Here is a 13,171-nt window from a genome sequence, read left to right as displayed (position 1 = left end):
AGACAACTACTGGAGGCGGGAGTAGCCATGGTGGATTTACAGGTATAGCTACCATTGGACTAAACTCCCTTCCATACAGTCCCATCTCCTTCGCCTGGGTATTACCCACCCACCCAAAGCTTGTGTTTTGTCTTCGCTCATGTTCCCATCACGCCTGTAAAATCCCTTTCGCAGGATGAGAAACCCCATGTCCCTGAAGGTTGACCCAATAATTCATATCCGCCATCTCCACCTATAGGGTAGACACTGGGTAGGTCTGAAACGCTCCACTACATATTCTGAGTCCTTGCCCGTGTATGACATCTAGCCTTTCAAATGAGGTGACTTCTAAGCAGAGCACTGGGTCCATAGTTCCCCTATCCTTCCTGAACCCACTCTGGTGTTGTGATACTAGCCCCCTCCTCTCCAGGAAGTAAGTTAGCCTCTCCGTAATCATACATTCCATAATCTTACATACATTTGATGTTAAAGCTATTGGCCGATAGCTTGTTATACTGAATCAGATGTTGGATGTTATGCGTCCTTTTCAGTACTCTAAGTGCCCTGTTCCTACTCCTCACCATTGCCACACACTCCTCCATCCACCATGGGACTGCTTTCCCAGTCCTCCTCCCTAAACTCCTAGGTATAGCCTCAGTAGCTGCCCCCACTAACGCTGTTCTCACCCAGTTATTCATACTACCCACATCCCCTCTCATATCCACCCGAGCCATCACCTGCTCACTCAGCTCCTGAAACGGATCCCCTTTTGCCAAACACCCACCTGCCTACTCCATCCACTGACACCTCCTACTCCCTCCGGCTTACTGTCCATACTATGGGGTAATGATCACTCCCTACTGTCGACTCCTCCCATACCTCCCACTCACAGATTTCGGCCATCACACTAGATACCAGAGTGAGGTCCAAGGCAGACTCTTTCCCTGTGGCTACATCAATCCTGGTCCCTCGGCCATCATTCAGGCACACCGGATCTTTAATTTATCAGATTTTCCATCACTTAGCCATTTCCATCCATCCATTTCCCCATTCACAGTGTGTTGTGCGCATTAAAATCTCCACACCACATGACCTTACTTCTATCCTGGCCCTCCACCCTCTCCAGCACTTCCAGGTCCAATATCTGACACAGATTATAGAAGTTCTCTACCACTAGCACCCCTCCTCTCAACCACACCTCCACCACCACATATTCCTGTTCAATACCTTTGCCTAGCATCCTGTAAGGAAGTCCTTGCATTATGAAAGTGGCACATCCCCCCTCCCCTACATCTCTGTCCCTACGAACCCCTACATATCCCTGTATGATAAACTCCACAGTCGGTTGGAGCCATGTTTCCTGCACACAAATCACTTCAGGCTTAGTTGGCACATCTACTGTACAATGAACTGCTTGAACTCCTGCCCATTAGCCGACAGGCTTGGAGCATTCCATTGTAGTACTACTACCATAACTAAGATCCAGTAATACATGACTCCACCCTCGGCTGATTGAGGTCATCTCGAACCTCTTCCCATGCCAACCCTGTCATACTCCGATGTCTCCCAGCAGCTTTCACTATTAGCTGAATCCTCTCTGTTTTAGACTCTTCTTTCGCTGTGCTATTGATAGCTGCTGCTATGAACGTCACCAGCTTTATCTTATCTATGTATAACATATCGCTGCCCACCTTCCCCGTAATCCCCGGTCTAGATCCTACCCATCTCTCCCATGGTCCTGTATCTCCCTGGACCTGGACCACACTCACTGGCTCAGCATATGACACCTTTCTTTGCACTCTCACTTGTTGCACCTCCATTGCCTGCTTCATTGCCTCACACCCACCATATGCCACACTATGAGCCCCGTTGACCTAAAAATATTCCATTTACATAAGTATTCAGACCCTTTACTCAGACTTTGTTGAAGCACTTTTGGCTGCAATTACAGCCTTGAGTCTTCTTGGGTATGACGCTACAAGCTCGCACACCTGTGTTTGGGGAATTTCTCCCATTCTCTGCAGATCCTCTCAAGCTCTGTCAGGTTGGATGCTCAACAGCTATTTTCAGGTCTCTCCAGAGATGTTTAATCGGGTTCAATTCCGAGCTCTGGCTGGGCCACTCAAGGTCATTCAGAGACTTGTCCCGAAGCCACTCCTGTGTTGTCTTGACTGTCATTACTAATCATTACACAGGTGCACCTTGTGCTGGGGACAATAAAAGGCCACTCCAAAATGTGCAGTTTTGTCACACGACACAATGCCACAGATGTCTGAAGTTTTGATGGAGTGTCCAATTGGGATGCAGACTGCAAGAATTTCCACCAGAGCTTTGCCAGGGAAGTGAATGCTAATTTCTTTACCATAAACCACCTCCAATGTCGTTTTAGAGAATTTGGCGTCCAACCGGCCTCACAACCGCAGACCATGTGTATGGCATCATGTGGACGAGCGGTTTGCTGATGTCAACGTTGTGAACAGAGTGCCCCATGGTGGCAGCGGTGTTATGGTATGGGCAGGCATAAGCTACAGACCATGAACACAATTGCATTTTATCGATGGCAATTGGAATGCACAAAAATACAGTGATGAGATCCTGAGGCCCATTGTGAGGCCCATTTTTTTCTGTGACCAACAGATGCATATCTGTATTCCCAGTCATGTGGAATCCATAGATTAGGGCCAATTGACTGATTTCCTCATATGAACTGTAACTCAGTAAAACCAATGAAATTGTTGCATGATGCATTTATATTTTTGTTCAGTATATGTAGGGGTAAAAGTGACTAGGCATTCAGGATAGATAATAGAGTAGCAACAGCCTGTGTGGAAAAGTGTGTCTGTGTGTGGCACCAATATGCATGTGTGTGAGCGTATGTAGTGTGTGTGTTTGTTGGAGTGTCAGTGTAGTATGTGTGAGTGTGTGGGTAGAGTTTAGTGAGTGCGCATAGAGCCAGCGCAAGACAGTCAATGCATGAATTCAATAAACAACAATAATAAAGGGGGTCAATGTAAATAGTCCGGATAGACATTTGATTAACTGTTCAGCAGTACTGCTTGCCGTGCAGCAGCAGAGAGAACAATCTATGGGTGGCTGGAGTCTTTGAACATTTTTAGTGCCTTACTCTGACACCGCCTGGTATAGAGGTCCTGGATGACAGGAAGTTTGGCCCCAGTGATGTACTGGGCTGTACTCACTTTCCCTCTGTAGCGCCTTGCGGTCTGATGCAGAGCATTTGCCATTCCATGCGGTTTAATTATGAATCAAGGGTTTGTGCTTGCAACATCGAATGAGTATTTGATAATATGTCTATTATATGCAAACAATTCAGTGTGTGTATTCAAATCTTACACATACAGAGAGATAAATATATACAGAGAAAACATTTAATCAACATAGACTTAAGAGATTTTTTTTTTTAGCAGATGTCATCCAGTTGGACCCAGTTGGTGGGTCCAACTGGGAGAGGTTGTGGTAGCAGGATTACAAGATTATGTTATTTATGCACCAAATTGTTGTTTTATTTAATAGAGTAAGTCGCTCTGGATAAGAGCGTCTGCTAAATGACTTAAATGTAAAAATGTAAATGTTCTTAGGACTCTCTCCTTTCTGAGTTAACTGAGAGGGTTCTTTATGGAGCTTGGGCTGGCAACTGATTAAGTGATGGCTTGGTGATTAAAAAGCTACAGCTGGCATTCCATAGATAAAATATGGTGAGAGTCACCAAGATAGAGAGAGCCTGGAGGAACAGACCAAAGGCCTCAGTATTCCTAATTATCCTAGCATCTGGGAGACAGCACCAGAGGCAGACGACCAGAGGATGAACCCAAAGTGGCTTATGGTGCCCCCCAATCTATATGGGAGGGGTGGAACCAAGCATTCTGGGTATCAGCTATATAAACTGTGCATTGTCTGTAAAGGGTAGGCTCTCAGCCTAACAGTCAAGACTGTTGGGTTGACGGTTTCATTATTGCAATAATTAATCAATATTAAATAAAAATGATTGTTTGAAGAAATGACCAAGTCTCTCTAAGCAATGAGTACAGTACAGTTTTTTGCATATCCTACTCCCCCTGATTAGCCATTATTGACAGCGACCCTAATGTAATTAGGGTTAAGTGGCTTGCTCAAGGGCACACCGATATATTTTTCACTTAGTCAGCTCGGGGATTTGAACTAGCAACCTTTCGGTTACTGGTCCAACGTTCTTAACTGCTAAGCAACCTGCTGCTCTCAAACCTCTAACTCTCACAGCATGCAATTAAATAATTATGCCTTTCCCCGACAGCAATGTATTTGTTAATACTTCCTGAATGTAAAGTGTGTTTTTTCCTGTGCAGATCTGGTGAGAGCCTTCTCAGAAAGGGCACTACCTCACTTCTCAGACCCTATCACCTCCCCCTGCCTGCTGAGACCTGTGATCGACAGCATGTTTACCCTGGAGAAGATAGCTGATGCTCACAGACACATAGAAGCCAATAGAAACAAGGGAAAGATTGTCATCAATGTCATGAACCCACAATGATGGGACCTCCAGTGACATCTCTCCATCTACTACCAAACTGAACATAGTTGTTTCACACCAAATTTAACATTTGGTTGATCAGCTTGGTTGACAATGCATATGACCTGAATGTTATGTGATTCTTATTATGTTGATATTTGTATTACATTCTATTTAGTGTTCAATCAAATTATTCTTATTTTTACTTAGTAGGCTGAAACAGAAATGGGTTGTTATTGGTATAATACAAATAGTTTGGCGCATCTGTGTTTTCATAAGGCATCAAGAATAAACAGTATTTTTTTCAACAAGAACAATCAACACTGTTTGTAATAATGTAATGCTGTTACATGTTCCACTATATGTGTTCATTTTCCATGTGTCGCGGATAGAAACATATGGCAAAGATTCTATGCATATGGCCGCAATTACATTCCAGTACAACTAGAGCGCGTGTGTGATTTTATGCGCAAACCCGCCACAAGCGAACCCGGTCACTACAAACCGGAATTGGCAGGCTATAATGCATGTTCTACTTCCTGAAGTCACCGGCAAGTTTTGTTTTGGGAGATTTTGTTTCTTTGAGTCTACACTTGTTCTTTTTTTTTATTGGCAAATGCGTCAATAATAATTGTGCACGGACACCAGGAGACTATCGACCCCCGTCGAAACAAAGTGGGTAGAATGTGGCTGTGTGTGATTATTTGTGTTTTATGCACTTGACTTCCTCATGCATAGTTTATCTAACCAACTGAAAGCGTACCTTTCCCACAATCTGTTTCAGGATCAGTCTTTAATGGCGGATCGATTATTTTATTTTCTCATCGATGTTTTCATTGTCTCAAATTAATAAACTACGGAGGTTCATTCAACGAGCATGTGTGAATGGTTATGCTGTAGGTCAGTACTGGGTGCGTTAGAGATGTCGACGATGAGTATCAAGTGTTTGTTCGCTAACGCCCAGGAAGCTCCTATTCAAACTCCCATTAGACTGCTCTAAATCAAATCAAATTTATTTATTTTCTACAAGCATTATAATGTCAAAAGCAGTGGTCTCGTTCATGTCAGGGCCAGCAAAAATATAGGTGTGCCAAAATGTGGGCACTCAAATTATCATAAAAGCATAGCCCACGCTATACTCTACTGTAATCGATCGCACCCAACAAACCATCTAAAATGGGATTTCGCATTACAGACCAATAGTCGTGTAGGCCTACGTAAATCCGTTACTATTACAAAACATGCGACTCACATAGACCTACACATAATACGCCATAGGCCTATAATTAATGAGAATAGAACATAATACCCTGATGTAAGAGTAATAATCACAATAGGCTTGGCAATCTCTTACTGGCTCAACCAGGAGATAGTAGGCTAGGCAAGGTTCAGCGACCAGGAGATAGTAGGCTAGGCAAGGCTCAGCGACCAGGAGATAGTAGGCTAGGCAGCCACAGACGTAACCATTTAACACTAGGAGAGCTGAGAGCATCATATTGACTCAAAACGAAAGTACTCTGCCATTTTTAAAGTTATGTCCTCCCTGTCCTTGACCTTTCCTAAATAAGCCTAACACACTATCTTTGTTAGAATCTTAATATCACAAACATAATTTGTTAGAATCTTAATATCACAAACATAATTTATGTTATAAGCAGTTTAAGATTAAGAGGACATGTCACCCCCCCCCCAATTTCACGCCATATGTATTGAATTCAAAATAAAATATATCGTTAACATGAAAAATAAAGTTGAGAATGTAAATATATTTTTGTGGATGGGTGAAATAATGGATGTTGAAATCAAAAACCAAACAACTGAAAGCAAAATGTATAGAATTGTAAGCAAAAGTAAGACATCTAAAGCAAAACCCCAAAACTTGTAAGCAAATAATTTTAAATGTCAAATTATTAAAAAAATATATATTTGAAAACAAATGCAAAAACCGTTTTCGGTTAAACTTTCCCAGCAACCAATCCTATTGAATACATTTTGCCTACGCTCTTGCCCGCATGTACTACCTTTTGGTTACGCTACTCGTATCTTTGTTTTCACAGCCAGTCTTTTCGATTGCGAGTTTTGGCATTATTTAGGGCGGGGTTTAGAGGGAGGCGTAGACAATGAGTCCGCTAGTTTTGGAGTGACGGTTCGTCTTAACCCAATCAATGATTTGATTGTGTCACTGGCTCTGACCCTTCTAAACTTAGGTAATTAGGTAAACATATGAATGACCTGTTGCACAACGTTCGGCGCAGGTGTTGGTAACTGGTTCGCCATTGTTTAGAACATGCGGGCACAGGGGGGATGGATGGGATTCTGTCCTGTCTGAGGCAACACTGATTGCTACGCAAATGGATGTTGCACCTCAATTTAGCAAGGAACACAGCCGCCAGAGGAAAAGGAAGATATTCCATGATGAGACCTCTGAAGAGGAGACAGCTCAGGACAGTGCAGCAACGATGTTTTGGGAACACAGTGTTTTTTACTGCTATGGACAACATCATAAATGACTTGGACACTAGGTTCCACACCACTGCAAAAAATGGTAGAATAATTTTCTGCTGTTCTGAAAGTTGGACAGATTAGTGAGGATAAAGTCCCTGCTGTGTACCAACCACTGATCATGAAGTATCCCAGAGATCTTACACCTTAGTTTCAAAATTAAGTAAGACACCTGGACACTGTATATGCTGCCACTTTCCCCACTAACTTGTCCCCTCTTGGTCACCTGAATACAATTTGTAAGATGCAGCTGTAAAGCATTTTTGAAGAAGTGTGCATTGCTGTAGTATATTTTGCACACTGTCTGTGACTGTTGCTGTTGGCGATAGAGCTTTCAGTAAGCTAAAACTGATGAACTATTTGAGGTCCCAGGACAGGCTTTGCAGTCTTGCCATGCTGTCCATTGAAAGTCAGTTAGCTAGGAAGCTGGACTTCAAAGACTTGATCAGTGACTTTGCTAGCAAGAAGGCTCGGCGCTGGGCTCTTGGTGAGTAAGGCTGAGCAAAGGCCAGTGATTAACTGTTAAATTGCATTGCTATGGATATTGGATCACTACACACATGATGCCCACAGACTGAGAACAAGATATATCTCAAAGTAATGGCTGGATTGCCATAAAATTAGTTATGCACAATCAAGATCCCAAGTGGAAGAAACCTATTGATTTGATGACCTCTTGACCTTTCCTCTAGCGCCACCATCAGGCCTTTTCATTTCCATTTTGTTTTCCTTTTCCACTTTTACAGCTGCTTATTGTCTAGTTGGTATGTATACTTAGTTCAAAAATCTGCTTTTGATTTTATTTTGTTTGTTATGTCATTCTATAGATGATAATGTTAATTTATTTTAATTGAAGAGGTTAATGTATATTTAAGTTATATTTATTTTAAGTTATTTATTCATTTTAAGAGAATTTTCCATTCAAGAATTTTACCATTTAGACTGTAAAAGATGGCCTTCAGCACATTTCTTATAGAGGATATCAGTCTTGCATCAAATAGTGAATTCCACTTTATGCAGAATGTTGCATGTCTGTCTGCACAGTGTTATATTTTCACAGCTCACTGTCAGTAAATATCGTACAATAAATATTGGACTACAAGAGAGTTGCAAGCCTGCAAAGGTAGAGTTATTTAAAGCTTTGAATGGGTCGATTGGGTTCTGGAGGTGTGTGGTTACAGCAATTGCGCAGGGTTGGTGTGGCCTTTGGTGGTGGGGCCCAATGTGATATCTTTTCATGGGGCCCAAAATCCCTCGTGGCGCGCCCCTGACTACACCAAAACTATATCGAAACTAATTTCACACGTACACTGAGATTACAAAACATTAAGAACACCTGTTCTTTCCATGACATAGCCTATCCTTGCCAAACAACTCTTAAATATTAACCCTTGAGCTCTATTTAAAAAAATATATATTTTTGGTGGCTGAATTACTGCCATTACTTGCAACAAACACTCAAAGCACAGTTGTGTATTTAAACTCAAAATATGCCATTCTGTTCCTTTGAAATGCATTTTCTTAAATTCATAAATGAATTCCCAAAGACCTGCCCTTAACAAAGTAATAATTAATTATGTTTATGATGGTGTTTATTTAAAGGGATTCTTCGGGATTTTGGCAACGAGGCCCTTTATCTACTTCCCCAGAGTCAGATGAACTAGTGGAGACCGTTTTTATGTCTCTGTGTCCAGTATGAAGGAAGTTAAGAGAGAAGAGTCAGGCCATGCTTATCGTCAACATCTCTAACACACACTGGTGCCGGGTGGGGTTAATGCGTAGTTGATGGGGTCGAATGCAGGCTGGTGGCAGACAGAAACGTAATGTGGCACATTTTTTGCATCCTTGTGTCATGAGCTAAAACACAAGCAAAGCCTATGATCTTTCACTATATCCTCATGGCATACCAGTCATAGCTGTTGTCTTTATCATTGTTGCAGATCTAAAACATGGCGGAACCAAACCAAAGGCCTCAACGTAAGATGTCCACCGCAGGTGACAGTCTATACAATATACTAGGACTGGAGAAGGGGGCATCCGCAGAAGAAATAAAGAAGGCATACAGGTATAAACGGGTGAAAGTAGATCACATTTCTTCTTGGTACGGGACCTCCTATATGTGCACCAAAAGATTTTCTGGGCCTAATCATAGAACTACATATAGAATCCCTGTTAATTCAATAGGATCTCTGTGGGCCTAGTCGTAAAGATTTGTCATTTAACTTTTAAAATGTATGACCTTTTATTGTGGCATAAACACAACCGGTCACGATGCTTTTTATCTGATTGCCAAACGATCACTTCAAAGGGCTCCTTTACTAGGCCTTTACTAGGTATGTTCATCCACTCACAACATATTTCCAGCCTCCAAACAGTGGTGAATGGAAAGAGGCGATTGTCATTAGGCCAAAATGCATGCGTCCACACTCAGGTCTGTGTCGCATACTCATCTCTGCCATGGCAAAATGTCAGTGTTCTTGTCACATTTTAGAGTGTAGGCTATACCACCTGTTGTCAGTAGCTCATTTGTCATGCCTCTGACATACGGGAATGATAAATAGTGGTGTAATAGCCTACGGTCTTCTTGACACTTCGATTTAATTATTGTGATGTTTTACTGGTACGGCATACACCCACTATTTATTTTGCCGGACCATACCGCCTTACTTTCACCCCTGGTTATAAAACTCTCAACCACAGACAAATGCTTTGAGAAAGACTACAGAACAGTTAAAAACACATCTGTTTTCTTAATGAAAGCACCATTAACTGAAACGATAGCATAGGCGGTCCTTACTCTTTTTGGAAGATTTCTAGTAGATATAAAACAAAAGACATATTTGCATACTGGTAACCTGATTACCTGCTCTGTGGTTTTTGCAAATGAGGTCAAATGATTCTCGTGTATTATATTTCTAAACTCAAACTCTCCCGTGACTTACTCATGTGAATAAAAGCAGCGCACGACTTTACGTTTCCCCGTGACAATATAAATAAAAGTCCTCCTCCTCCCAGGAAACTAGCACTGAGGCATCATCCTGACAAGAACCCAGACAACCCCGAGGCAGCTGAGAAGTTTAAGGAGATCAACAATGCCAACTCCATCCTCAACGACGAGACCAAGAGGAAGGTCTACGACGAGTACGGCTCCATGGGCCTCTATGTGGCCGAGCAGTTTGGAGACGAGAGCGTTAAATATTACTTCCTCATTCACAAGTGCTGGTTTAAGGTGAGAAGTCTTTTAGGGCTTACACATTTTCATATGCATACACTTTGCAGACGCTTATACCCAAAAGTGACTTATTGTACAGTGAGTGCATACTGTACATTTTTACTAAGTGTATGTGATCCCGTTAGAAATTAACTCACGACCTAGGCATTGCTAAATTGTACTGCATGTTAATCATTAAGGTCATTAGGGTTCACAGAAATCAAAAATCGGGTTATTATAGTTTTCTAACACTCACAAGTGTATGCATGACAACTTATGTCAATTATGCCCTGTGTGAAACAAATTCCTTCTTTATTTCCCAGACCCTGATGGTGTGCTGTGGGATCTTCACCCTCTGCTGCTGCTGTTGCTGCTGCTTTTTCTGCTGTGGCAGGTGCAAGCCACAGGAGGGGGAGCACGGATACGTAGACCCAGACGACCTGGAGGCTCAGATCAGAGCTGAGCAGGACAGGGGTGAGTGGGGGCAAGGCCTGGGGGAGGCAAGGCCTGGGGGAGTACGAGATAATCCTTTAAGTATTAGGCAGAGGCTGCGGATCCATATAGGCAACCACCTCGCCCCGCTCCTTGGATCCATTTTCTCAGAACTGAAGATCCGATTCATGTTCTGCGCATGTGTATCATTACCTCTACTTTACACACACATTTTTTGGGGTTACCCTCCCTTCCCATTTCTCACTGTCAATCGTGAATTATAATTCTCCAAGTTTTACCGGTGAAACGTCCATGCAGCATCTACATACCAACCATTTGATCTCAGTCAGTTTTATGGGGATATCCATTTAGATCTTGAGTTATACAGTGTTGTTTTGAATGATGTACAGGGAATTAATTTTAGAGCAAACTGTAGCATAACCTACCTGTGATTAAAGCACATATTTTGCTACTGGGGCATGCTGTTGAGTTTTGGCCACATGAGAAAAATGCGACCAATCGCACAACCATCCTAAAATCTCATAAGAAATTAGGTGGTGTTTTTTGTCTTACAGTAATGTTACACTATGCTATTATATTTGGTTCTGTTATGTAGAATACTATCATCATGTGATTTTGCAGACATGTCTTTTTTTCAACTGTATTAAACAAGCACTATTTGCCACCAGTAGCCTGTAGTGCGTAAAGTAGAGAATCCTGCATATGCGCAAAACCTTTGGGGCCTTTAGCCATTTTGGCGCGGCAGGTAGCCTAGTGGTTAGAGCGTTGGGCCAGTAACCGAAAGGTTGGTGGATCGAATCCCTGAGCTGCCAAAATCTGTCATTCTGCCCCTGAACAAGGCAGTTAACCCACTGTTCCTAGGCCGTCATTGTAAATAACAATTTGTTCCTAACTGACTTGCCTAGTAAGTAAAATAAATAAATACAAATTGGCAAGAGGGGTTCAGAAAAGTCCGATCTGCAGCCACTCCGTACGTATGACGTCTGTGTGGGTCAATGTGTTGAACAATACATCTTTAGAAGCTAGTTTTAGAATCCGCCTCTTTGTTTAGAGCAACCAGGACATCACTTTAAAGATGGTCCAGTGCACATGCTTAAAGGGATGAAGTAGAAGGAGTCTGAAAATGTTTTTTCATTTCACAGCCGGTGGTGAGACTATAATAATAATGGCTCAGCCAGGCCCTAGGGCAACCTCTGGCAACTCAGTTGAAACTCCAAACTGGGTCGGCTTTAACACTCTTTGTGCATTTTGTATACTGTATATCGTGCTTACTGCTTACGCCCGTTGATTAATGCTATTGTGGGCTAGCAACTTATTAACCCATATGCTTTTGGCAATTGGAAATTGAGCTCCGAATGTGCTCACTAACTCGAACTATGCTAGTGTGCTTATCACTGTGATTACTTTTGTTGTTGGGAGCTTTCTTTAGTCTTTCATGCTCCAGCTCTATCTAAAAAGCTTTTCGTGTCCCTTCACACCACTAGCTGAACTCATTCCAATTCCAATTCTTTCCCCCATTGCCAACCATGCGTTCTTTGTGATGTTGACATGATTAAGGCCATGCTTTAATTTTGTTCTGTTAATCAATGGCTGTTTACACAGGCAACCCAATTATTGGCAAAAAGCTGATCTGATTGGTCAAAAGACCAATTAGTGGGAAAAGAACGCAGCCTATGTTTACAAAACATGTTTTGAAAATGTTTATTATCATTACTAATAGGAAGGGTTGGTTCAAAAAAGCAGAATACACATTTTTATTTCATATGGACTAATAAAAGTATATTTTTCTAATAGGTGATTTCTGCCTGCTTGTGTCCTGGCTTGGACTTAAAGATAAGCGCTCAGTGAATTAACAGTACATCTCTGTTCTCCCTGCAGGGGAACACGAACCCATTGTGATCCAGCCTCATGCTGCTGCTAATGAGAAGACCTAGTTCGACCACGAGCAATCTGCAGCCAAACCACTCTGACCCTATACTCACCACAGCGGACCAGTAAAAACCTGTCAGCGAGATGTCTTCCCATAGCCTGGTCCCAGATCTGTTTGTGCTGTCTTGCCAACTCGTATGGTCATTAGGACTTGGCAAGACAGCACAAACTGATATGGGACCAGGCTAGTCTGCCCACTCTGGTTACTCCCAACTAGGGTTGCAAAATTCTGGTAACTTTCCCAAAATTCACAGGTTTTCCCGAAATAAGGAGGGAATAAGCAGGAAATCTGGAATCCTCCATCCAGGATTTCTGGAAAAACAGCGAACATTACTGTGATCAGTTTCTGTGGTTTGTTTTTTAATCAGTGGCTGGTGCTTAATTCATGCAGTCGACCCACCGTACTATATGTGGCCAAAGCCTTATATTTGTGGCTCATTTTAATTATAAATTGGGGTCTGTGTTTACAAGAATCGTACATTCTTATGATTGTGCCAACTGCCAAGTTGACCTTAATGCTGAGGGGATCTTTCTTTGTAGATTGAAAAATTTAGCATTTTTTTAATAGTACAGAACAATATGTGCAGAGTAAT

General features: G+C 42.1%; 1 protein-coding gene across 1 annotated transcript; it reads left to right on the top strand.

The window, feature by feature from the left end:
* The first annotated feature begins 5,006 nt into the window (after positions 1 to 5,006).
* Positions 5,007 to 12,958, top strand: LOC111968434 (dnaJ homolog subfamily C member 5B). Its single transcript, XM_023993967.2, has 5 exons — positions 5,007 to 5,158; positions 8,926 to 9,050; positions 10,001 to 10,214; positions 10,520 to 10,670; positions 12,528 to 12,958. Exons 2-5 carry the CDS (start codon positions 8,935 to 8,937, stop codon positions 12,581 to 12,583), a joined length of 537 nt encoding a protein of 178 aa, XP_023849735.1. The 5' UTR covers positions 5,007 to 5,158; positions 8,926 to 8,934; the 3' UTR covers positions 12,584 to 12,958.
* Positions 12,959 to 13,171: the final 213 nt, after the last annotated feature.

Source organism: Salvelinus sp. IW2-2015, linkage group LG9 (assembly GCF_002910315.2).
Source record: "Salvelinus sp. IW2-2015 linkage group LG9, ASM291031v2, whole genome shotgun sequence".
In the NCBI taxonomy this organism is placed as follows: Eukaryota; Metazoa; Chordata; class Actinopteri; order Salmoniformes; family Salmonidae; genus Salvelinus; species Salvelinus sp. IW2-2015.
Note: the sequence above shows the minus strand (reverse complement) of the source record. Positions and strands in the feature narration are given on the sequence as shown.